The sequence below is a fragment of the Hyla sarda genome, chromosome 6 (genome assembly GCF_029499605.1).
Source record: "Hyla sarda isolate aHylSar1 chromosome 6, aHylSar1.hap1, whole genome shotgun sequence".
Classification (NCBI taxonomy): Eukaryota; Metazoa; Chordata; class Amphibia; order Anura; family Hylidae; genus Hyla; species Hyla sarda.
In genome coordinates this window covers 27575644-27603393 of record NC_079194.1, presented here as the reverse complement: position 1 = coordinate 27603393, position 27750 = coordinate 27575644, and the positions used below count along the sequence as shown (strand labels likewise).

Below are 27750 nucleotides of genomic sequence, written 5' to 3'. Positions count from 1 at the left end.
TGATAAATCTCCCCCGGCATATTTGGGACACGTACCAGAGGTTTGTTTTAAATTTCCTTGTGAGAGTAGGAAGGGCCATTACTCTGTACAGCAGTGTTTCCCAACCAGGGTGCCTCCAGCTGTTGCAAAACTACAACTCCCAGCATGCCCGGACAGCCAAAGGCTGTCCGGGCATGCTGGGAGTTGTAGTTTTGCAACAGCTGAAGGCACCCTGGTTGGGAAACACTGCTGTACAGAGTGCTGCGGCTAAGAGCAGCAGTAAAAGGGTTACAGTTAGGTGGGCGGAGTTACAGAAGGAACTAGTGCAATGGGGATGGCAGAGACTTTGGCATTATGGGAAATGTAGTCTTGTAGGTGTTGCAGCTCTCTTGAGGGACATAACACACAGCTGCTGCAGATTCTTGTAAGTAGCTCAGTTTTTGTTCACAAGATTGATCTTTTAGTTCGTTTTTTTGGGTCAGAACTAGAGATGAGCGAACTTACAGTAAATTCGATTCGTCACGAACTTCTCGGCTCGGCGGTTGCTGACTTTTCCTGCATAAATTAGTTCAGCTTTCAGGTGCTCCTGTGGGCTGGAAAAGGTGGATACATTCCTAGGAGACTCTTTCTTAGGACTGTATCCACCTTTTCCCAACCCACCGGAGCACCGGAAAGCTGAACTAATTTATGCAGGAAAAGTCGGCAACCGCCGAGCTGAGAAGTTCGTGACGAATCGAATTTACTGTAAGTTCGCTCATCTCTAGTCAGAACCGACCGCCACATTGTCACCTGCCCATAGACCGCCATTATGTTTATGGTCGTGGGCCTCTGCCATGGGTTTATTTGGATAGTGGAAATACCTGGAGGTCCACAGTTTGGAGACCACTGACTTAGAGGCCAGGACTACGCAGCGACTTTGCTAGTAATGTCGCACTGCAACATTATATGTAATGATTCCCCAATGTGGTCGTCTTTACGGAGAGTAGCGGGCGCCATTCATTTCACTGGACGGAACGGAGTCACCTAGTGACTCAGTTCTGGACATATACCCTATTTTAAGTGGCCTTCGGCTGTCCGGGCATGCTGGGAGTTGGAGTTTTGCAACAGCTGGAGGCACCCTGGTTGGGAAACACTGGTTGAAGATATTGGACTGTTTTATTTTTCCAACCATGCTATTTTAGGCTGGGTTCACACCACGTTTTGTTAAATACGGTTCCCGTATACGGCTGGGAGGAGGGGGGGGCGGGACTTAATCGCGGCGCCCGCACTCAGCCGTATTCGGGAACCGTATTTAATGTATGTCTATGAGCCGACCGGAGTGAACCGCAGCCTCCGGTTGGCTTCGTTTTCGGCCGTATGCGGTTTCCCGACCGCAGGCAAAAACGCGCTCGACCACGTTTTTGCCTGCGGTCGGGAAACCGCATACGGCCGAAAACTAAGCCGACCGGAGGCTGCGGTTCACTCCGGTCGGCTCATAGACATACATTAAATACGGTTCCCGAATACGGCTGAGTGCGGGCGCCGCGATTAAGTCCCGCCCCCCCCTCCTCCCAGCTGTATACGGGAACCGTATTTAACAAAACGTGGTGTGAACCCAGCCTTAGGGCGCATGCACACAATGTTTTTGCTATACAGTTCCTGTATCAGGTTTTTGATGAAAAACGGATTCATCAAAACGGGACTAAACTGTATCAAAACGTGTGTTCAAATTTCAACCCTTATACAGTTAAAAACCATATATGGTTTGTAAAATGATGTCCGGTTGCATCTGTTTTTTAAGAAAATCCCATGTTAAAAAAAAAACATATACGGGTTTTCACCCGGAACAAAAAACGTGGTAGACTACGTTTTTGGGTACGGGTAAAAAAAAACAGACAAAACTGGATGATGCGTTTGGTTAAGTCAATGCATACGGTTTTCTATACGGTTCAGTACGGTTTTCAACTTGAAACCATATCCGGGAACTGTATAGCGAAAACGTGGTGTGCATGCAGCCTAACCGTGCGCTTCTGTCCCGTCTTGTTCTAGTGATCGACCGATAAAAACGTTCTACATGTCTCAAGGACGTGTCAAAGAGCTGGATTATCGGACTTTCCGCATTATCAAATTCTGGAAATATTACTGTTTATGCCAGACTGGTCACTTTCAAACCTTCTATGTGTACATTTAGAATATATATATAATATATATAATATATATACAGCAATGGCGCAGCACTCCAAAATGCAAAAAATAGTGAATTTATTCTCTCATATCATAAAAAATAGCAAAGTTTCAGCTCCTCAATGGAGCCTTTTTCAAGAGAATAAATTCACAATTTTTTGCATTTTAGAGTGCTGCGCCATTGCTGTTGTATTACCTGGACTGTGATCGACTTGGGGCGCTGGCACCGGAGGCAAAGTGGTGAAGTAATGCTGCATTGCTTTTGAAAAATTATATATAGAGATATATATACATATAGAGTGTGTGTATACATATATATATATATATATATATATATATATATATATATATATATATATATAAAATCTCATGAGGTAATATGCCTTAGTAGCATAAAAGACACTGCAGGGGCCACATTACACAGTCGCACCAATATCTCCAGGGGAAAGATTTGTATAACACCCGTGGTCTCCAAACTGTGGTCCTAGCTACTTCAAGACTACAACTCTCAGCATGTTGGCTGTCTGGGCGTACTGAGAGTTGGAGTTTTGCAACAGCTTGACCTCGATAGTTTGGAGACCGCTGGTATCCAGCGTATGTATGAAATGTCACATCACGTGTATTAAAGGGGTACTCCGCCCCTAGACATCTTATCCCCCATCCAAAGGATAGGGGATAAGATGTCAGATCGCCGGGGTCCGCCCGGCTCCGCCCCTCGTGATGTCACGGCCCGCCCCCGTCAATACAAGTCTATGGGAGGGGGCGTGGCGGTCGTCACGCCCCCTGCCATAGACTTGCATTAAGGGGACGGGCCGTGATGTCATGAAGGGCGGAGCCATGACGTCACGCTGCTCCGGCCCCTGTATCGCCCGTCATTACGCACAGAGCGAACTCGCTCTGTACAGTAATGATGGCGGGGTGCCGCAGCTGTGATCCTTGGGGTCCCCAGCAGCGGGACCGCGGCGATCTAACATCTTATCCCCTATCCTTTGGATAGGGGATAAGATGCCAAGGGCGGAGTACCCCTTTAAAGGAAGTTGGGGAAAAAAAAAAGATCTGATTTCTTAAAAAAAAAATATATAATAATAATAATCATAGCGCCACTCCTGTCCTCAGGTTGTGTGTTGTATTGCAGCTCAGTGCCAATAAAGTGAATGAAGCCAAGTTGTAATACCAACAACAACCCGAGGACAGTGGTGTTTTTTTGTTTTATTTATTTTTTATTTTTCCTCTAGAGATTAGCTCTGTTTTTATATTTCTAGACAACCCCTTTTCATTTCGTAGATAAGGCTGAACGCTTGTTTTAACTCTTTGTGATATCCTGTACTGTTCTATTCACTGCGCTGATGTGATCCTTTAAACCGATGACATCCCCTAGTTAAGTGCTGTGGAATCTGTTGGCGCTATAAAAAATTCATATTATTATTACCGTATATACTCGAGTATAAGCCGACCCGAATATAAGCCTGAGGCCCCTATTTTCACCCCAAAATCCCAGGAAAAGTTATTGACTCGACTATAAGCCTAGGGTGGGAAATACATCATCATTCCCCCCCCCCCCCCCTTTCATCATCAACGCCTGTCAATCCCCTCAGTGGTCTTCAACCTGTGGACCTCCAGATGTTGCAAAACTACAACTCCCAGCATGCCCGGACAGCCATCGGCTGTCCGGGCATGCTGGGAGTTGTAGTTTTGAAACATCTGGAGGTCCACAGGTTGAAGACCACTGATGAAGGGATTGACAGGCGGAGAGTTCACTCGAGTATAAGCCGAGGGGGCGTTTTCAGCACGAAAAATCGTGCTGAAAAACTCGGCTTATACTCGAGTATATACGGTATTTATTTTAGGTATAATTAATATTATATAAATTATTATTTATTTTATTATTATGCTTATTTTATAAATAATAATATAATATAATAATAATAAGATAATAATCTAAATATATATTACTATATTAGTTGGAATAAAATTTGCCCGTATCTGTCCAATAATAATTGTACGTTAAGTCAATGTTTATGCTTTTTTCTTAATTTAGGCAAACAGGACTGCACACAAAGAATAAGAGAAGTCGCAGTAGATCTGGAGATACAGCCCCAGGGAGAAACTTCTCAGCGTGAAGAAGAGGAGGGCGGGAAGGGTTAACACGAGAGCAGAGCGGAGGAGAATGGAATGACAAAGGAAGCGGCTGCAAGGAGCACATGTGGAGTACAGCAAAGTGACAGCAAACAGAAGGGGGTGGGCAGGAAGCAGCTGGCACCCAATGAGATCTACCCGGAAGTGTCCAGAACACGCTCTGCACTGTGATCGTACACCGAGCTGCAGTCAGCAGGCATGGCATTCCCAAAAAAGAGAAGATTTGACAAGACGGAGCAAGACAACGAGTATTTCCAGTGTTACTCAGACATCACCGTCCATGAGGAGATGCTCTCCGACACCGTTCGCACGCACGCCTATAGGGTGGCTATATCCCGCAATCACAGCGCCTTACTTGGCAAAACCGTACTAGATGTGGGTGCCGGCACTGGCATCCTCAGTATCTTCTGCGCCCAGGCCGGTGCTAGTAAAGTGTACGCGGTAGAAGCCAGCGCGGTGTCACAGTTGGCATGTGAGGTGGTGAAGGCCAACAAGCTGGAAGGACAAGTGGAGGTGATCAACAGTGCGGTGGAGAACGCGGAGATACCCGGGCAGGTGGACGCCATCGTGAGCGAATGGATGGGGTACGGCCTCATGTACGAGTCCATGCTGAGCTCCGTCCTGTACGCCCGGGACCGATGGCTGAAGCCTGGCGGGCTCATTTTCCCCTCCTGCGCCCATCTGTTCATTGCCCCCGTGAATGACGCCACCGTGGAGAGCCGCTTGGACTTTTGGAGCGAAGTGAAAGACATGTATGGAGTGGACATGAGCTGCGTACAGTCTTTTGCCAGGAAATGCATCATGGGTAAAGACCTGGCCGTCTCTTCAGTATACCTCGAGCATGTGCTCTCGCACCCCGTAAAGTTTGCCGCTCTAGATCTGGGCAGTGCCACCTTGGAGGACATTGGGAACATTGCAGGTTCCTTCCAGTTCTGCTGCTTCGGCTCCTCTTTAATGCACGGATTTGCTATCTGGTTTTCAGTGACGTTTCCAGGAGAAAGCAGCATCACCTTGTCTACGTCGCCATACGGTGAGGAAACCCATTGGAAACAGACCATCCTATACCTGGACGAGGAGGTTCAGGTAGAACAGGACACGAAGGTCCGGGGGGACATCACAATGTCACCTGCAGAAAACAACCCCCGACATTTAAGTGTTACCCTGAACTACTCCATTGGAGGAGGAACCTGCAGGACTAAGGTTTTCCATATGGGGAGTTAAGGCCGGAGATGTTTACATTGGGAAGGACTTTATTTTTTTGTCTTAATTAAAGCATATTCAATAGCATCTCCTTATGTTAGTGTCACATTTTGTATTTCGTTTTCTATATGTATGGCCCAAGTGTGCCTGTCATTTCATTTTAGTTTTGTCACCTTTTTGGCTTCTTGAGTTAAAGGGGTACTCCTCCCACATACATCTAATCCCCTATCCAAAGGATATGGGATAAGATGTCTGATCGCGGGGGGGGGGGGGCCACAGCGATCTCCGTGCATTTTAAACAGTATGTTTAGAACTCTGGTTTTGGACGGCCGGAGACGTGATGTCACACCACGCCCCCTCCATTCATGGCTATGGGAGGGGCCATGGCGTGATGTCACGTCTCCGGCCTCCCAAACCCAGCATTCTAAACATACTGTTTGTTTAGAATGCTGGGTGCTGCACGTAGATAACGGGGGGGTCCCAACGACCGGACCGCCGCGATCAGACATCTTGTTCCCTATGCTTTGGATAGGGGATAAGATGTCTGAGGGCAGAGTACCCCTTTAAAGGGATTGTCCCAACTCCCCTGTTCACATCTGATCTCCAGAACCCAAGGCTCCCGCTATAATGGAGGGGAAGGGCTACATACATGTTAGGCCCCTTTCACACTACCGTTATGCTCCTGCAAAAACCTCCGTCATGAAGTCCAGAAAAATCAGTTACCGTATTTTTCGGCGTATGAGACGCACTTTTTCTTCCCCAAAACGGGGGGGGAAGTCGATGCATCTTATACGGCGAATACACCCCTATCGCGGCGGTCCCTGCGGCCATCAACGGCCGGGACCCGCGGCTAATACAGGACATCACCGATCGCGGTGATGCCCTGTATTAACCCTTCAGACGCGGCGATCAAAGCTGACCGCCGCGTCTGAAGGGAAAGGGACACTAACCCGGCTATTCGGGACCGCCGCGATTTCACCGCGGCGGTCCCGAACAGCCCGACTGAATAGCCGGGTTAGTGCTTCCAGGACACCGGGAGGGACCTTACCTGCCTCCTCTGTGTCTTCTCCGTTCAGGGATCCCCTGTATGGCCGGCGCTCTCCTTCCTCGTCATCACGTCGTCGCGTACGTGCGTCGGCGTGCGTAACGACGTGATGGCGGCGACGGAGAGCGAGGATACCCGGCCGGCAGCAGAGACGTTCTGGAGCGACGGCGACAGCGATGGTGCGACATCCAGGGCAGCGGTGAGGGGTCCGGAGCGGCGGGGACACGTGAGTATTACCTCCTATGCAGTGATCTTCAATCTGTGGACCTCCAGATGTTGCAAAACTACAACTCCCAGCATGCCCGGACAGCCAACGGCTGTCCGGGCATGCTGGGAGTTGTAGTTTTGCAACATCTGGAGGTCCGCAGGTTGAAGACCACTATTGGGTTCAAAATCTTTATTTTTTTAGATTTTGCACCTATAAATTGGGCGCGTCTTATACGACGAAAAATACGGTATGTCCCGTTATCACTAATGGCTCTTATATTTTTTTTCACAAAAAAGAATAACAGAACAAATCGGCCATTTACGGTACAATGGTAGTGATGGATTTCAGTACAAGGTATATACATGCAATGTCATTGTTGGTAACTGTGGGTCAAAATAATCATCGTTGTTATAGGCCATCTATAGTAGTTTCGGAATAAAGTATTGTAGTAAATAAAGAAGGAAATAACAGTGGACAATTTCAGGACCGGACAATTACATGTGCTTAGTACATCGATATGTGGGTGTGGTTAAGAGGGTCCTGGCTCGTCCATAGAAACCGCTGAACCAATGGAATTAACATGGTGAGAACAGTTAACACCCAAGAGAGTGACTCGGCCCGGCCATGGGGTGAGTAAGGCCGGGTTCACACTACGGTTTGTAACTACGGTTCCCGTATACGGCTGGGAGGAGGGGTGGGCGGGGCTTAATCGCGGCGCCCGCACTCAGCCGTATTCGGGAACCGTATTTAATGCATGTCTATGAGCCATGAGCCGACCGGAGTGAACTGCAGCCTCCAGTCGGCTGCTTTTTCGGCCGTATGCGGTTTCCCGACCGTAGGCAAAAACACGGTCGACCACGTTTTTGCCTGCGGTCGGGGAAACCGCATACAGCCGAAAAAGCAGCCGACTGGAGGCTGCGGTTCACTCCGGTCGGCTCATAGACGTGCATTAAATACGGTTCCCGAATACGGCTGCCGCGATTAAGCCCCGCCCACCCCTACTCCCAATCGTATACGGGAACCGTAGTGAGGCTGGGTTCACACTACGTTTTGGCCATACTGTTTTCAATCCGTTTTTCTAAAGAAAACCGTATGGCAAAAAACGGATGTAACAGTATGGGAAAAAGTAAACCGTATGCGTTTTTAAACAGTATACTGTTTTTAAAAGTGCATACAGTTCCGTCAGTTTTTATTTTAAAAAAAAAACATACGTTTTTGAAAATTTTGTCCATTTTTAATGGGAGGGGTCTTGGGTGGGGACTTTAGGATTCAAATGCGCATGTGCAAAGTAAAAACGTATACATCTTTCCCGTATGGAACCGTATACATGTGCGTTTCCCATTGACGTCCATGTTAAAAAAAAAAAAAACATGCGGTTGCAGTACGGTTTTTAAACCGGAGTCAAAACTGTGGTTGACCACGATTTTGTCTCAGGTTTAAAAACCGTACTGCAACCGCATACGCTTTTTTTTAACATGGACGTCAATGGGAAACGCACATGTATACGGTTTTTTACGGGAAAAACGTATACGTTTTTACTTTGCACATGCGCATTTGAATCCTAAAGTCCCCACCAAAGACCCCTCCCATTAAAAATGGACAACATTTTCAAAAACTTATGTTTTTTTTTAAAAATAAAAACTGACTGAACTGTATGCACTTTTAAAAACAGTATACTGTTTAAAAACGCATACGGTTTACTTTTTTCCATACTGTTCCATCCGTTTTTTTTGCCATACGGTTTTCTTTAGAAAAACGGATTGAAAACAGTATGGCAAAAACGTAGTGTGAACCCAGCCTTACAAACCGTAGTGTGAACCCAGCCTAATCCAGGGAAGCATTAAGAAAGTGTGTGTGGGGGGGGGGAATATGTGGTTTGAGTGTGGTTACCGTTACCTAATGACTGATTTTGTCGAGCCATTGGTTGGTAGATGGTGGGGATGACTGTCTCTACAGTAAAGGTATTAGAGTTTTGGCAGCTGCTAGCATATGTGTAGGTTGTGAATTACCGTATTTTTCGCCCTATAGGACGCACCGGCGTATAAGACGCACCCTATTTTTAGGTGCAAAATCTAAAAAATTAAAGATTTTGAACCCAATAGTGGTCTTCAACCTGCGGACCTCCAGATGTTGCAAAACTACAACTCCCAGCATGCCCGGACAACCGTTGGCTGTCCGGACATGCTGGGAGTTGTAGTTTTGCAACATCTGGAGGTCCGCAGATAGACCACTGCATAGGAGGTAATACTCACGTGTCCCCGCCGCTCAGGACCCGTCACCGCTGCCCTGGATGTCGCTCCATTGCTGTCCCCGTGTCCCCCGTCGCTCCAGAACGTTTCTGCTTCCGGCCGGGTATCCTCGCTCTCCGTCGACGCCATCACGTCGTTACGCACGCCGACGCATGTACGTGATGACGAGGAAGGAGAGCGCTGGCCATACAGGGGATCCCTGAACGGAGAAGACACCGAGGAGGCAGGTAAGGTCCCTCCCGGTGTCCTGTAAGCATTAACCCGGCTATTCAGTCGGGCTGTTCTGGACCGCCGCGGTGAAATCGTGGTGGTCCCGAACAGCCCGACTAAACAGCCGGGTTAGTGTCACTTTCCCTTCAGACGCGGCGGTCAGCTTTGATCGCCGCGTCTGAAGGGTTAATACAGGACATCACCGCGATCGGTGATGTCCTGTATTAGCCGCGGGTCCCGGCCGTTGATGGCCGCAGGGACCGCCGCGATAGGGGTGTATTCGCCGTATAAGACGCACCGATTTTTTTCCCCCCAGTTTTGGGGAAGAAAAAGTGCGTCTTATACGCCGAAAAATACGGTAGCTGTTAGCCTGTAGGAGGCCGTGGGGAGGGCCAGTGCTACATGTTGCCATGGAGAGAGAGAGAGCAGTTACAAAACTAATGGCCGTTATTTTTGATCAGTCAGCGCGGTATTCAGACAAAAGAATGAATGTGTTCATTCTTTAGGCCGAGTCCAGAATTTGTATTTCTGCCGAAAGAAATTTCCCGCCAGGTACACAGGGCAGCAGAATCCCATTGAAGACATTTTAGAAATTCATAGACGTTCAAAAGAATGAACATGTAAATACTTTCAGAGGACATCCGCGCGGACTGCATTGTCAGCAGTGGCCCCACCGGTCTGCACGGTCTCAGCGCTGCTGGATATCGGTGGCAGACACATTTCGGGCAGATATTGGCCCTCATTTACATGTCGGGTTGTGCGCCCGGTCTGCACGGTCTCAGCGCTGATGGATATCGGTGGCAGACACATTTCGGGCAGATATTGGCCCTCATTTACTTGTCGGGTTGTGCGCCAGATTCTGTCGCATTGCACCAGAAATTATGTCTGCGCCAGAATTTGCTCCAGAATTGAAAAAAACCCTGACTAACTCTCCATTTTGTTAAGAAAACCCCCAGAAAAGGGGCATGGCCACGGGGGAAAGGGGGCGTGGTCTCTAAAAAGGGGCGTTTTCCCGACTTTTTCACAAAAACCCTACATATTTACTAAGGTTTCCACATAAAATGTAGAGAATGTGTAAAAAAAAGCTAAATGTAGGGAAACCTTAGTAAATACTGTGGAAAAATAAATTGTAGGGAATTAAAACCCACAAAGAAACCTACACAACACTCTTAGTAAATAAGGGCCATTCTGTAGTATGGACGCACCCTGACTGTAAAAAACTCTGATACAATCCTGTATTTGATCTAGTGTTATAGGGGGAGATTTATTAAAATCTGTCCAGAGGAAAAGTTGCTGAGTTGCCCATAGCAACCAATCAGATCACTACTTTCATTTTTCAGAGGCCTTTTCAAAAATGAAAGCAGCGATCTGATTGGTTGCTATGGGCAACTCAGTAACTTTTCCTCTAGACAGGCTTTGATAAATCTCCCCCAATGGGTCTTTATACTTAGCGTATGACCTCACGAACACCGAAGTCCCAGGCTTCCATGTTTATGAACGCCACAGCGCCAGCCCGCAGATTACGGGGGGAGGGTCCCAGCAGCAAGACCCCTTATGATCATACAATGACTCCTCTATCCTTTTAATAAGGGATAACATGTCTAGGGGCTTTATTCCTGTGCTTAAAGGGGTACTCCAGTGGGGGGGGGGAAATTCTAATCAACTGGTGCCAAGTTATACATATTTGTAAATTATTTCTACATAAAAAATCTTAATCCTTCGAGTACTTATCAGCTGCTGTATGCTCCACAGGAAGTTGTGTAGTTCTTCCCAGTCTGACCACAGTGCTCTCTGCTGCCACCTCTGTCCGTGTCAGGAACTGTCTGGGGCAGGATAGGTTTGCTATAGGGATTTGCTTCTACTCTAGACAGTTCCTGACATGAACAGAGGTGGCAGCAGAGAGCACTGTGGTCAGACTGGAAAAAAACTACACAACTTCCTCTGAAACATACAGCAGCTGATTAAGTACTGGAAGGATTAAGATTTACAAATCTGTATCACTTTCTGGCACCAGTTAATTTAAATACATTTGTTTTCCACCGGAGTACCCCTTTAAGCTCAATGTCACAAAGATACCACAGGAGAGGTCATCCATTGCTGATCGATCTGGCTTTGGCTGTCTGGGCATGTTTGGGAGTTGTAGTTTTGCAACAGCTGGAGGCACCTGGTAAAGAGAAGCTAGGCTCCTCAGACTCCACACCCTGAGTTACCCACAATTAAAGGGGTACTCCTGTGGAAAACTTTTTTTTTTTTTTTTAAATCAACTGGTGCCAGAAAGTTAAACAGATTTGTAAATTACTTCTATTAAAAAAATCTTAATCCTTCCAGTACATTTTATGGGCTGTATACTACAGAGGAAATGCTTTTCTTTTTGGATTTCTCTGATGTCATGACCACAGTGCTCTCTGCTGACCCCTGCTGTCCATTTTAGGAACTGTCCAGAGCAGCATATGTTTGCTATGGGGATTTTCTCCTGCTCTGGAAAGTTCCAAAAATGGTCAGCAGAGAGCACTTTGCTTGTGACATAAGAGAAATCCAAAAAGAAAAACAGTGACATAAGAGAAATCCAAAAAGAAAAACATTTCCTCTGTAGTATACAGCCCCTAAAAAGTATTGGAAGGATTCAAATTTTTTAATAGAAGTAATTTACAAATCTGTTTAACTTTCTGGCACCAGTTGATTTAAAAAAATAAAAGTTTTCCACGGGAGTACCCCTTTAAGCTGGTGGTGCTATCTCCTGGTTCTCTTCATGTAAGGGTACCCATCACCATGTCACTGACCCGCACTCCAGAACCAGCACAAACCACTTCTAGTTTTAGGGTATGTTCACACTATGGTTTATGAACGGAATCTCCGCTCGCAGAATTCCGCGAGCGGAGATTCCATTCTGGCGGCCGCTGCCTCAATACTTCGGCATTAGGACCGCAGACCATTGACGGCTATGCAGTGTTCGCGGACTTCCGCGCAAAAGAATGAACATGTTCTTTCTTTGCGCGGAACGATTTCAGATATGTCCACCGCTGAAATTCCGCAGTGTGAACGGGTCTCGCGGAAACCCATTTACAATGATGTTTATGTTCACAGCACGTAGTTCCGTTCACGTAATTCCGCGGGAATTCCGTAGTGTGATTATACCCTTATGCTTCGTGCCATTGTGTCCAGTGCAGCGGAGAACATCTCCCACTAAAGAGCGTTTTTTGTTGTTCCTAAAGGATGAACAACAAAGAATATAAAAAAAAAAAGGAAGGTTCTCGCCCCCCCACTATACGGGAATGAATGGAATGATTTACATGTGATGTCAAACGTGACTTGTTCTTGAAGAATCACGCACCACAGACAAGCTGTTCGCTTATATTCCTATGATAGTCACCTCATTAAATAACAATTACCTTTGTCATTACCTTGAACTCTTTGCTTGACTTAATTTTATCGCCATTGACCTACATGGGGAAAGTATTTAGGGCTTCCTAGACTGCACCCAAGGCACTAAATGAGCAGCTCAGATGGTACAAGATATCTGCGAAAATGTCGTAATATCGGAGCATGGACGGGTTCCAGACGAGAACAATCTCAGGCATTAAAAAGGGGGTACTCCGCCGCCAGACATCTTATCCCCTACCCAAAGGATAGGGGATAAGATGTCTGATCGTGGGGGTCCCCCACTATCTCTGTGCGGCACCCGGCGTTGGTTGAGAACGCTGGGTGTGGGTGGCGGGCGTTGTAATGTCACGGCCACGCCCCTTGTGATGTCACATCACGCCCCTCAATGCAATTCTATGGGAGGGGGCGTGGCGCCGCCACGCCCCCTCCAATAGAATTGCATTGAGGGGCGTGATGTGACATCACAAGGGGCGTGACCGTGACATTACAACCCATAGACATTACAACCCATAACCCCTCCCATAGACTTACATTGAAGGGCATGGCCGTGACATCACAACCCCCCGCCACCAGCTCCAAGCGTTCGGAACAAAATGTTCCGAACCCTGGGGCAGCGGAGTACCCCTTTAATGGGTCCTGAAAGAAGTTCGAAATATGACTTCTATCTCCTTTATAAGGGTATGTTCACACTACAGAGCGTGAACGGAATCTCCGCTCGCTGAATTCAGCGAGCGGAGATTCAGACTGGCAGCCGGCGGCGGCGGAAGGACCGCGCGGCACTGCGCCGTCACCATTGACGGCTATGCAATGCTCGCAGACTTCCACGCAAAGAATGAACATGTTCTTTCTTTGCGCAGAACAATTTCAGCGGCGGAATTGTCCGCCGCTGAAATTCCACAGTGTGAACGGGTCTCGCGGAGACCCATTCACACTAATGTTAAGTTCACACTGCGGAATTCCGCTCGCGCGGGGAATTCCGTAGTGTGAACATACCCTTAGAGAGATTTCTCTGTCTTTATTTACCTGTTCAATTGCTTTTTTTTTACATAAATAGCTAATCAGCCAATCACACGGCAGCAACTCATTGCCTTTAGGCATGTAGACGTGGTCAAGACAGCTTGATAAAGTTCAAACCGAGCATCAGAATGGGTAAGAAAATTGATTATAGTGACTTTAAACATGGCATGGTTGTTGGTGCCAGACAGGCTATTCTGAGTATTTCCCAAACTGCTGATCTCCTGGGATTTTCACATACAACCATCTCTAGGGTTTACAGAGAATGGTCAGAACAAAGAGAAAATATCCAGTGAGCTGGAGTAGTGTGGACAAAAATGCCTTGTTGGTGTCAGAGGATAATGGGTAGACTGGTTCAAATTAAAGAGTTACCTGTTATTATCTTGTTAAATTTTATAATCCTCCCAGTTCACTGCCCCATCATGATAACCCCCCCCCCCCCCCCCCTGCCTATATTTTTTATTATTTTTTAGTTTTCTACCTTGATATTGCTCTGTATTTTCTGCTCAGTCTCAGTCAGATTCACAGACTGGGAAGGGGCGTTCCCCAGCAGGCGTGAAATCATCTGAAGCCATAGAGGGGAGAACTTCCTCTCTCACAGCCCAGAGCAGTTCAGCATGAGATGAGTTAGGATTGGCTAAGGCTGCACCCCCCCCCCCCCCCCACCCTCTCAGCATTTTCAGATTTTGGACTTCTGCCAAGCTAGCAGGAGTCCAAAGTCTGTGCAAGAGATGGGGGGAAATGTGCTCTAGACAAGTAGGGAGACACCTAGTGGCAGCTTTTTTTAAACACTAATAAAACATAGAAAACTTCATTTTTTTTTTAAACAAAGTACATTAGAAAGATTTTCTATTTACCATATGGAGTGCAATAGCAAAATTAGTTTTAATGAGAGTGCCCATTTGACGGTAACTCAAATAAACATTGCTTACAACCAAGGTATGCAGAATGTCTTCTTCCAGCAGGATAATGCCCCATGTCTGTTCGCTTATATTCCTATGATAGTCGCCTCATTAAATAACAATTACCTTTGTCATTACCTTGAACTCTTTGCTTGACTTTATTTTATCGCCATTGACCTACATGGGGAAAGTATTTAGGGCTTCCTAGACTGCACCCAAGGCACTAAATGAGCAGCTCAGATGGTACAAGATATCTGCAAATGGCCTCCAATTTCCTCCACAGTCACCAGATCTCATCCAATAGATCAACGCTGGGATGTGGTGGAACCGGAGATTCTCATCATGGATGTGCTGCAACTGTGTGATGTCATCATGTCCATATGGAGGAACTGTGTGATGTCATCATGTCCATATAGAGGAACTGTGTGATGTCATCATGTCCATATGGAGGAACTGTGTGATGTCATCATGTCCATATGGAGGAACTGTGTGATGTCATCATGTCCATATGGAGGTACTGTGTGATATCATGTCCATATGGAGAAACTGTGTGATGTCATCATGTCCATATGGAGGAACTGTGTGATGTCATCATGTCCATATGAAGGAACTGTGTGATGTCATCATGTCCATATGGAGGAACTGTGTGATGTCATCATGTCCATATGGAGGAACTGTGTGATGTCATCATGTCCATATAGAGGAACTGTGTGATATCATCATGTCCATATGGAGGAACTGTATGATGTCATCATGTCTATATGGAGGGACTGTATGATGTCATCATGTCCATATAGAGGAACTGTGTGATATCATGTCCATATGGAGAAACTGTGTGATGTCATCATGTCCATATAGAGGAACTGTGTGATGTCATCATGTCCATATGGAGGAACTGTATGATGTCATCATGTCCATATGGGGGAACTGAGTGATGTCATCATGTCCATATAGAGGAACTGTGTGATGTCGTCATGTCTATATGGAGGAACTGTGTGATGTCATCATGTCCATATGGGGGAACTGTGTGATGTCATCATGTCCATATGGGGGAACTGAGTGATGTCGTCATGTCTATATGGAGGAACTGTGTGATGTCATCATGTCCATATGGAGGAACTGTGTGATGCCATCATGTCCATATGGGGGAACTGTGTGATGTCATCATGTCTATATGGAGGAACTGTGTGATGTCATCATGTCCGTATGGAGGAACTGTGTGATGTCATCATGTCCATATGGAGGAACTGTGTGATGTCATCATGTCCATATGGAGGAACTGTGTGATGTCATCATGTCCATATGGAGGGACTGTGTGATGTCATCATGTCCATATGGAGAACTGTGTGATGTCATCATGTCCATATGGAGGGACTGTGTGATGTCATCATGTCCATATGGAGGGACTGTGTGAGGTCATCATGTCCATATGGAGGAACTGTGTGATGTCATCATGTCCATATGGAGAACTGTGTGATGTCATCATGTCCATATGGAGGGACTGTGTGATGTCATCATGTCCATATGGAGGGACTGTGTGATGTCATCATGTCCATATGGGAAATCTCTGAGGAATGTGTCCAGCACCTAGAAAGTATAAAGGGTCAAACCCAGAACTAGCAAGGTGTGCCTAATAAAGTGGCCAGAGTGTGTATATTGACGGTATAGGACAAAATGCATTATACAGTAGTTTTAATTTGTGATGTTTGTAACAGGGACTGATCTGTATTGACGTCTCCTGTAAAAGTGGATGGTTGGGAAGAATACAGGCAGTGCCTGATCCAGCTGTCTATGGATCAACCACCACCCATACTGTCAGTGCCCATCAATTGTGCGGGTTTCATTGAATCAGCAGTAGTATTTATTGACGGATCTGCTCCTGACACCAAGCTGGAGAGGAACCAACAGGAAAAAACACATTTATTTGAATGAAAAAGCAGCAGAGTACATTGACTTTCATTACGTAAATGGTAAAAGTCCCACACTGCAAAACTGTGCAGGTAAAATCTGTTGCAGGTTATAGTGCATAGGACATTTTTCCAAATTAAATGGGTACTGTCATTAAAACAAATTTTTGCTATTCCTTATTGTAAATAAAAAATCTGTACTTTGTTTAAAAAAAATTAAGTTTTCCATGTTTTATTTGTGTTTAAAAAAGCTGCCACTAGGTGTCTCCCTACTTGTCCAGAACACACTTCCCTCCATCTCTTGCACAGACTTTGGACTCCTGCTGGCCTGGCAGAAGTCCAACATCAGGAAATGCTGAGGGGGGTGGGGGGGGGGGGTGCAGTCTTATCCAATCATAGCTCATCTCACACTGAACTGCTCTGGGCTGTGTGTAGCAAAGTGAGGGAGGAAGTTCTCCCCTGTATGGCTTCAGATGATGTCACGCCTGCTGGGGAACGCCCCTTCCCAGTCTGTGAATCTGACTGAGGCTGAGCAGAAAATACAGAGCAATATCAAGGTAGGAAACTAAAAAATAATAAAAAATAAAGGCAGGGGGTGGTTTATCATTATGGGGACAGTGAACTGGGAGGATTATAAAATTTAACAAGATCATGAGAGGTTCTCTTTAACTCAAGGGGTACTTCACTGCTAGACATCTTATCACCTATCCAAAAGATGTCGGACCCCCGCGATCTCCCGCAGCACTTGGCATTGTAAACAATCGCTGGGTCCCGGCAACAGTGGTCGTGATATTGCGGCCACACCCCCTTGTTACTTCACAACCACGCCCCTCCATTCATGTCTATGGGAGGAGGCGTGTCAGTTGACACGCCCCCTCCCATGGACATGAAAGGAGGGGGCGTGACGTGCCGTAACGAGGGGGCGTGGCCCTGACATCACAATCACGGCCTCCGGCTCCAAGCGTTCTGAACAAAAAGTTCAGAACGCTGGAGCACCGGAGTACCGCTTTAAAGTGTAACTCCAGAGCTGCTTTCTGCCCGTTCTGCACAGATTGGTGCCAAGAGATGCGGCTCATCCTGGACAATACAGTTGCCCTTTTCTGATGAACAAGACTTGTGCACGGAACTTGCTGGGTTTCCTACATATATTTGCTAGTGAAGAAACTTTTTAAGGGACAGTGACCAACTCTTCACTCCTCTGCTATACCACGTAACATTTTACTCTGTACTTAAGAGACTGTGTTTTAATTCGATTTGCACAGAACATTCAATAAAGTTTTGAGTTGTTTCCACGTTACACAAGTATCCAGATTCCTAATTCCTGCACTCCACACCACGGTAGAGACCAGCGCCGGAATGTTTTCTTAATCCAACCCGCTACCGCTGAATTTCTGAACATTATGGCCAATTCCCGCAAACACTTTGTCACAGGTGCAATCTCTTTACCACCTTGTGTCACTTCATCCCCCTTCTGTGCTATTTCATCACCCCCTTATACAATTGTATTACCCCCTTGTGCCATTTTATTACCCCCTTGTGCCATTTCATCATCCCTTGTGCCATTTTATTACCCCTTGTGCCATTTCATCATCCCTTGTGCCATTTTATTTCCCCTTATGCCATTTCATCATCCATTGTGCCATTATATTACCCCCTGTGCCTTTTCATCACCCCATTGTGTCATTTCATCACCTCTTGTGCCATTTTATTACCCCTCGTGCCATTTCATCATACCTTGTGCCATTTCATCATCCCTTGTGCCATTTCATCACCACCTTGTGCCATTTCATCATCCCTTTTGCCATTTGATTACCCCCTTGTGCCATTTCATCATCCCTTGTGCCATTTTATTACCCCGTTGTGCCATTACATCACCACCTTGTGTCATTTCATCACCTCTTGTGCCATTCTATTACCCCTTGTGCCATTTGATTACCCCTGATCCCATTTCATCACCCCCCTTGTGCCATTTTATTACCCCTTGTGCCATTTCATCATCCCTTGTGCCATTTTATTACCCCCTTGTGCCATTTCATCATCCCTTGTGCCATTTTAATACCCCCTTGTGCCATTTAATCACCCCCTTGTGCCATTTTATTACCCCCTTGTGCCATTTCATCACCCCCTTGTGCCATTTTATCACCCCCTTGTGCCATTTCATCACCCCCTTGTGCCATTTTATTACCCCCTGTGCCTTTTTATCACCCCATTGTGTCATTTCATCACCTCTTGTGCCATTTTATTACCCCTGATCCCATTTCATCACCCCCTTGTGCCATTTCATCACCTCTTGTGCCATTTTATTACCCCTGATCCCATTTCATCACCCCCTTGTAATACACAAATATGGCCAGCCGCCCGCACTTTGTCACAGGTGCAATTTCTTTACCCCCTTGTGCCACTTCATCCCCCTTCTGTGCTACACCAAGCCCACAAGGGGAATAACCCAGTGTTCAGGCAGCCCCACTGCTGCCCGACCAAGCCCCCGGCTCTGCCCCCCCACCCCACAGACAAAGCATCACAGCAACAATGGCCGCCACAGAGCAACACACCAGTGTGAACACCCTCTTTTGCCATTTAATTAACCCCCTTGTGTCATTTAATTACCCCCTTAGTGCTGTTTCATCACCCCCAGTGCCGTTTCATCAGCCCTTGTGCCATTTTATCCCTTTCTCGTGTCATTACATCAGCCCCCTGTGGCATTTCAGAGGTTTGTGGGACTGCTCATGATTTTGCATCCAGGCTAAAAATCACCCAATACTTGCAAGTATTATATCTGGTCCCGGGGGATCCCAATCCCATTGTAGTCCTCTACACCACAAGGTCAACTTATTTGACAAAAGAATACTTGGGATCATGGGGGAGTTCATTAGGTTAGCAAAACTACCCTGACATCCCCATGGGTACGTTCACACGGGCGGATTTATTTGCGGGTTTCCCGCTGCGTATTTGAAAGGGTGTGGGCTCTTCTCGGCTGTCCGCAACAGATCTTCCCCGGCGGAATTTACGCTGCGGAAAATCCGCCGCAAGCCCCATTGAAGTCAGTAGGGTCTGCGGTGGATTTCCCGCAGTGTAAATTCCGCCATGGAAAATCTGTTGCGAACAGCCGAGAAGAGCCCGCCCACTTTCAAATATGCAGCGGGAAACCCGCAAATAAATCCGCCCGTGTGAACGTACCCTAAGGCTCTACTACTGCCATATAACCTGTGCTACAAAACCTTCCCTAAATACTCCATTTGCCCTTCATCAGGCTCCAGTGTTCACCTCTATTGATTCCCTGACTCCTTCTGTTTACAGTGCGCTGAATTAAAGGGACAGTTCCCTAATGGTGTTATGAAACGCCCGATACATTCAATAGGTGGAACATAAAGTAATTCTAAACAGCGGGAAACATTGCATCCAATTTTGATGCCCAGATAGAGGACCCTGATGGCTGGAGCTTTGTAAACCACATAATGGAGAATATACAAGGAGTAGACCAGTGTATCCCAACCAGGGTGCCCCCAGCTGTTGCAAAACTACAACTCCCAGCATGTCCGGACAGCCAAAGAAGTTGCAAAACTACAACTCCCAGCATGCCCGGAGTTGTAGTTTTGCAACAGCTGGAGGCACCCTGGTTGGGAAACGCTGCCCTAAGGCCTTATTAAAGGGGTACTCCGGTGGAAAACTTTTTTTTTTTTTATCAACTGGTGCCAGAAAGTTAAACAGATTTGTAAATTACTTCTATTAAAAAAAATCTTAATCCTTCCAGTACTTATTAGCTGCTGAACACTACAGAAGAAATTCTTTTCTTTTAGGAACACAGAGCTCTCTGCTGACATCACGAGCCCAGTGCTCTCTGCTGACATCTCTGTCCATTTTAAGAACTGTCCAGAGTAGGAGAAAATCCCCATAGCAAACATATGCTGCTCTGGACAGTTCCTAAAATGGACAGAGATGTCAGCAGAGAGCACTGTGTTCCAAAATGAAAATAATTTCCTCTGTAGTATTCAGCAGCTAATAAGTACTGGAAGGATTAAGATGTTTTAATAGAAGTAATTTACAAATCTGTTTAACTTTCTGGCACCAGTTGATTTAAAAAAAAAAAAAGTTTTCCAGCGGGGTACCCCTTTAAGGATAAATTGGAGCGGAATTACTCATTGTGAACATAACCTTAGAGTAGGGTCGCCTCCTTTCTTGCAAAAAAAATACAGCCCATGGTAATTTGCATAATTAATTATATATGCGTGACATCACAGGAAGCTCTGCCCATGCCCATACACGTCATGTAATGGCACAGGGGGATCAGAAGGGGATTAAAATGGCACGGGCGGAATCGAAAGGTGGCAATTCAAATGCCACAGGGGATAAGAGGGGGGGGCAATTGAAATGGCACAGGGGGGATAGAAATTGCATGGGGGGGGATCGGAGGGGGGATTGAAATGGCACAGGGGGGATCAGATGGGAGTTGTAGTTTTGCAACAGCTGGAGGCACACTGGTTGGGAAACTGGAGTAGACACATGTTCCTCCGTGTAGCTCAGACAGATATGGGTTCAGTATGAGCCCTGTCCGCACCTTCCTCATTCATCCTCACCTGACAGGTAACACAGCCCCCCCCCCCCCACAATAAGATTATTTCCCCGTCTGTTTTCTATCTCGGTTTCCATACAATTGAATTAGCGCTGTGTCTGTTTTCTGTCTCGCTCAGCATAGATTTTATGTTTAACTAATTTTCTGCGACAGGATCGATGCCTGTAAGAAACAAATGGATATTTCAATATTTGCATACAGAATGGCTGCCGATGGCCTATATATTTCTTCTCTGTATTTTTTTTATGTGGTTGTATATAATCTGTAATCTTAGTTCAATATAAAACGAAAGGAAAGGCCTACAAAATCATAGGTGACAAATGGGGTTGTACAGAATTAGAAAAGCTTTTTTATTTATTTATTAATTTTTTCAGAAACAGCGCCTCCCTTGTCCTGAGGTGTTGTGTGGGATATTGCAGTTCAGTTCCGCTGAAGAGGATGAAGCAGAGTTGGAATATCACAAAAGGGGTTTCTAGGAATAGAAAAACAGAGCTAATTTCTGGAAAACCACGTCACCCCTGTCTTCAGGTTTTGTGTGGTATTAAAACTTTGCTCTATTCACTTAACTAAAACTGAGCTACAATACCACACACAACCTGAGGATAGGTGGGGTGCTGTTTTGGGAGGAAATCAGGAATGTTTTTCTAATACTGGATAACCCCCTTAAAGGGGTACTCCGGATGAAACAAAATACTCTAGTGCCAGGAAATTATACAGATTTGTAAATGACTATATAAAAATCTTAATCCTTCCAGTACTTATCAGCTGCTGTATGCTCCAGAGGAAGTTGTGTAGTTCTATTCAGTCTGACCACAGTGCTCTCTGCTGACAGGCACTGTGTCAGGAACTGTTTAGAGTACAGCCCTGCGCAGGACAGTTTTTTCAATCCCGCTCCCGATTATTTTTTTTTACCAATTCCACCCGCTCCTGATGATTTTATGACCGATCCCACCCGCTCCTGATGATTTTATGACCAATCCCACCCGCTCCTGATGATTTTATGACCAATCCCACCCGCTCCTGATGATTTTATGACCGATCCCACCCGCTCCTGATGATTTTATGACCAATCCCACCCGCTCCTGATGATTTTATGACCAATCCCACCCGCCCCCGATAATTTTTTTTACCAATCCCACCCGCTCCTGATGATTTTATGACCAATCCCACCCGCTCCTGATGATTTTATGACCAATCCCACCCACTCCTGATGATTTTATGACCAATCCCACCCGCTCCCGATTATTATTTTTACTAATTCCACCCGCTCCCAATGATTTTATGACCAATCCCACCCGCTCCTGATGATTTTATGACCAATCCCACCCGCTCCCGATAATTTTTTTTACCAATCCCACCTGCTCCCGATGATTTTATGCCCAATCCCATCCGCTCCCATCTGCAACTGTCCACACGTCTAATACTTACCCTCTCCTATAACCCAAGTGAGGACAATCTTCTGTACGCACATCAACATATCACACATGCGGATGCACATTAACTTTCGTTCAGGGGTATTGAGTGACCCCCGCTAAGTATTCTCTATTTATCCCTGAGGAGCTACCTGTATTGCTACAGAGTAGCGGGATGTGGATGGTATTATCCAAATATACATAATGCTATCTAATTGGTTATGCCCTGAGATATATGCCCATGTTTAATTGACGAATACTGTTTAATACCCCCGGGGTACGCCCACAGGTCTATATTGCTATATTATCTATCACGTTTCCACTTGTCATGCAACCTATTTCATGGTAATGTTTTTGTATGAAGCCATTTGACACCGTCATATCGTAACCTATGTTTGTATCCCCGACCTAGATAAGGGCCAACTAGGAGGTATCCGGTGTAGGCCCAGGTCATAAGGACAGGGGACCTAACAGGCAGGTACCCCAGAGAAGGGCAAGAACAGGGCCCCATCTCTCATCAGACAATTGGCTTCGTATATCTGTACAATTTTTATTATTTTTACCAGGTCCAGGACCATTAATATTATTGTTTTGTTCTAACTAACAAATATCTTCTAGGAATATGTCGTTCTTGATGTTTCTATGACTTATTTAACATATTTCCAACATCACCCTAGACTGGTAACGTCTTTACAAGTTACTCCTACGCGCCACTCAAAAGACTTGGTAAAATGGTAAAGTAGTTTAATCAGTACATGAAAAAAGCAAAAACTGTTATGTATAAAGGGGTTAAGTTGTATCCAGCTGTATGTATAATTTATGTATATTCTTTCTTAAATTGCTGATATTGTTCTGTGTACATTTCTGCTGTGCTATAGATTGACAGTAAGCCCTAAGCCCGAGGGATGGACGAGCCTTTGGTCATGGTTTCCTAGATGTATTCTCCATGGCAGGGGGAATGGGGAGCACTTCCTCTCTTGGGGATAGCTTTTAGTCCGGGTTTACTATGGTTATAGTGCCATGACTAATAATGAAATAATATGTATAGTACATTGCATCAACTTGGTGAGGAAGTCATTGTATAGGATTTATGTAGGCAAAACCACACAGGAATTCCGAAAGAGAATTAGCAAACGTGTGAGCACAATAAGGACTGAGACAGAGACACCTCTATCAGTACATATGAGATCAATACATTCTACACAAAAATTTGCAATAAAATTTTGGGGTCTAAAGAAAATGGTCCTGAACGAAAGGAAGGGCAATAGTCATCAGGTCCTGCTAAGAGAGGAAGCACGGTGGATTTACCGGCTGAAGTCCTTAAATCCGAGTGGCCTCAATGAAGGTTTCTCTTATTCCGCATTCTTAGATGGCTAATTGATTGTCGAATCTCCATAGTGATTTTAGAGTATACCATGCAATATTTATAGTTAGAGGTATTGCCTATTTTAGGCACTCACCGGTGTTGGACTACATATCGTCAATTTGGTCGATCGGTTTCACCATCTGATCTAAGTATGAAATGAAGAATCTAGTACACCAGTAATAATGTGTTGGTTGTCAAGTAGGCCATGATGATATTTGCATCTTACTTTGGAAAAAGATATATATGAGCACTGGGATCTACAGGGATCTTTTCCTTTTGGTTCGTTCTATGAAGTATTAATATGAGTATATACGAATTGAACTATAGCAGCTACAAATATATTGCCTCAGAAGTGAACTGTGTCAGTCATTGGTCTATTAAGCATGAGCATTAACACATATGACTTTGGTTTGATTTATATAACGGGTCATTGGTACTTAGGATTATGGTATCTGTATTCACTATTTTATATTTTAAAATGCACCATATGAGCTATTATATTTTTTTTAATGAATGTTTGCACTAACTGCACTTTTTTCAATGGGTATTGACTTATATTTATATAGGTTTATCACTTTTATGCATATGTTTATATTGAATGGACCAGTTTTAAGAACCAATGATTGACTGTAAGACTTACCTGATTAACATCTTCACATTACAATATAAGAAATAGACCTTTATTTGTCATCTAAAAGTGCCATTAGTCTGTCCCTAATACTTACCTTGATGCACTTTGATTATCAGTATTTATGAGTATATCAGATTGTGCCCTTAGACATGCGCAGTGTAACTACGCTGCGGCATAGACTAAGTCCCACCACATGCGCAGTACTAAGAAGCGCTGTGGGACTAACAACGCGCACGCGCAAGACAAATAGCAGCCGTGACAGTGGGTATGTCTGACCGTCAGCTGATCAGTCACATGATCGGCTGCGGGCAGATACGATGGAGTCGTGAAGGATAACGTAGCAGGCGCTGATAGGGCCATTGGAGCGTTGGCGGATGACATCACAGGCAAGTTTGATGATGGATTGGCTAAATAGTAGCATGTTCATGTAAACAATCAATATGATTGGGGGATATCGACGCAAAGTTATGATGTGGAACCGAATGGTGCGAGCGCACAGGAAATGATGCGCACAGGACTCAATTACCTATCATATAAAAGGATGATTGATGCATGGTATACCTGTCCTCACTTCTCTGAAAAAGCCAGGGTACGCTGGCGAAACGTTAGCAGGAGGGGCTATAATGTTTTTATAAAACGGCATCCTAGTGACACAAAAGTAATACTTGAATAGGGTGGGAATTTCTCTAGTCAGCGGTGGCGACACTGTCTGGGCGAGCTAGACTTTCCCACTGTGACACTGATCACAAGGCATATGGGCAATATTGACCTATTTTGTAGTCACACAGTGGATGACCGGACTTTTTAAAATTTTTTCACTATGGTACCAAAAGCACAATTTATAATTAAGTGGTTGTAATAAAAGTTAAGTTTTAATAATTTAGTTAAGTAGTCTCTAGTTTAGGGCAGTCCTTGGGGACTTGTCCCTAAAATTGTAATTTTCATTGTATAGGAGGTAACACACAATGCATATATGCCTACTTGTTATCCTATCTGCCCATGTCTTATCCTATCTGCCCATGTCTTATCCTATCTGCCCATGTCTTATCCTATTTGCCCATGTCTTATCCTATCTGCCCATGTCTTATCCTATCTGCCCATGTCTTATCCTATCTGCCCATGTCTTATCCTATCTGCCCATGTCTTATCCTATCTGCCCACTTCTTAATCTATGTATAGTTCATAAGGTTGAAAAACAGACCAGAGTCCATCAAGTTCAACCTATAACCCTAATGAGTCCCTACTGAGTTGATCCAGAGGAGGCAAAAAACAACCTCATGCTCCACTCCACTCCAAATATGGCATCAGAATAAATCCCTGGATCAACGTTCTGTCCCTATAAATCTAGAATCCATAACTTGTACCGTATATACGCGAGTATAAGCCGACCCGAATATAAGCCGAGGCCCCTAATTTCACCCCAAAATCCCAGGAAAAGTTATTGACTCAAGTATAAGCCTAGGGTGGGAAATACATCACCCCCCCTGTCATCATCCAGACCCCCGTCATCATCCAGACCCCCGTCATTAACACCCTCATCATCATCACCCTGTCATCATCCCCCCTTCATCATCACCGCCTGTCATCATCCCATTGTCATCATCCCACCCCCCCTTCATCATCCCCTTGTCATCATCCCACCCCCCCCCTTCATCATCCCCCTGTCATCATCCCACACCCCCCTTCATCATCCCCCTTTCATCATCCCACACCCCCCTTCATCATCCCCCTGTCATCATCCCACACACACCTTCATCATCCCCTTGTCATCATCCCACACCCCTCCCTTCATCATCCCCTTGTCATCATCCCACACCCCCCTTCATCATCCCCTTGTCATCATCCCACACCCCTCCCTTCATCATCCCCTTGTCATCATCCCACACCCCCCCCTTCATCATCCCCTTGTCATCATCCCACACCCCTCCCTTCATCATCCCCTTGTCATCATCCCACACCCCTCCCTTCATCATCCCCTTGCCATCATCCCACACCCCTCCCTTCATCATCCCCTTGTCATCATCCCACACACCCCTTCATCATCCCCTTGTCATCATCCCACACCCCTCCCTTCATCATCCCCTTGTCATCATCCCCTCCCCCCTTCATCATCCCCTTGTCATCATCCCACACACCCCCTTTATCATCCCTTTGTCATCATCCCACACCCCTCCCTTCATCATCCCCTTGTCATCATCCCACACCCCCCCTTCATCATCTCTTTGTCATCATCCCACACCCCCCTTCATCATCCCCTTGTCATCATCCCCCCCTTCATCATCCCCTTGTCATCATCGCCACATGTCATCAGCCCCCCTCCCCCTTCATCATCACCGCTTGTCAATGTCTGGTACAGTGGTCTTCAACCTGCGGACCTCCAGATGTTTCAAAACTACAACTCCCAGCCATCGGCTGTCCGGGCTTGCTGGGAGTTGTAGTTTTGAAACCTCTGAAGGTCCGCAGGTTGAAGACAACTGCGGCCTTCAACATCATCCAGCCCCCCCCCACCCTCTCGCCCCCTTTAGTTCTGTACTCACCTCCGCTCGGCGGGTCGTTAGGGTGAGCTGGTCCGGGCCATCTGTGCTGCAGGGACCGTCCGGTGGGATAGTCGTTCTGGGCTGTCCATCTTCACCGAGGGGCCTCTTCTCCGCGCCTGGGGCCCGGAATAGAGGCGTTGCCTTGACGACGACGGAGAGGGACGTTGCTAATGAACGTCCCTGTGCATCGTCGTCAAGGCAACGTGACTATTCCGGGGCCAGGCCCGAAGCGCGGAGAAGAGGCCCCCCCCCCGTGAAGATGGACAGCCTGGAACGACTATCCCACCGGACAGTCCTGCAGCACCAGACCAGCGCACCCTAACGTCCCGCCGAGCGGAGGTGAGTACAAAACTAAAGGGGGGTCTGGATGATGTCGAAGGCCGCAGTGGTCTTCAACCTGCGGACCTCCAGAGGTTTCAAAACTACAACTCCCAGCAAGCCCGGACAGCCGATGGCTGCCCGGGCTTGCTGGGAGTTGTAGTTTTGAAACATCTGGAGGTCCGCAGGTTGAAGACCACTGAGGGCGGAGAGTTTACTCGAATATAAGCCGAGGGGGGTATTTTCAGCATGAAAAATCGTGCTGAAAAACTCGGCTTATACTCGAGTATATACGGTAATGTTATTATTTTCCAAAAATGCATTCAGACCCCTTTTGAATTGTTTTGCAGAGTTCACCATGACCACCTCCTCCGGGAGAGAATTCCACAGTCTCACTGCTCTTACAATAAAGAACCCCCGTCTGTGCTGGTGTAGAAACCTTCTTTCCTCTAGACGTAGAGGATGCCCCCTTGTTATAGATACAGTCCTGGGTATAAATAGATCATGGGAGAGATCTCTGTA

The 27750-nt window shown here is 46.0% G+C and overlaps 1 protein-coding gene across 1 annotated transcript; it reads left to right on the top strand.

Annotated features, from left to right (window-relative positions):
• Positions 1 to 218: 218 nt before the first annotated feature.
• Positions 219 to 5565, top strand: PRMT6 (protein arginine methyltransferase 6). The gene is made up of 2 exons (XM_056528035.1): positions 219 to 403; positions 4181 to 5565. The coding sequence occupies exon 2, from the start codon at positions 4477 to 4479 to the stop codon at positions 5497 to 5499; it is 1023 nt and encodes a 340-aa protein (XP_056384010.1). The 5' UTR covers positions 219 to 403; positions 4181 to 4476; the 3' UTR covers positions 5500 to 5565.
• Positions 5566 to 27750: the final 22185 nt, after the last annotated feature.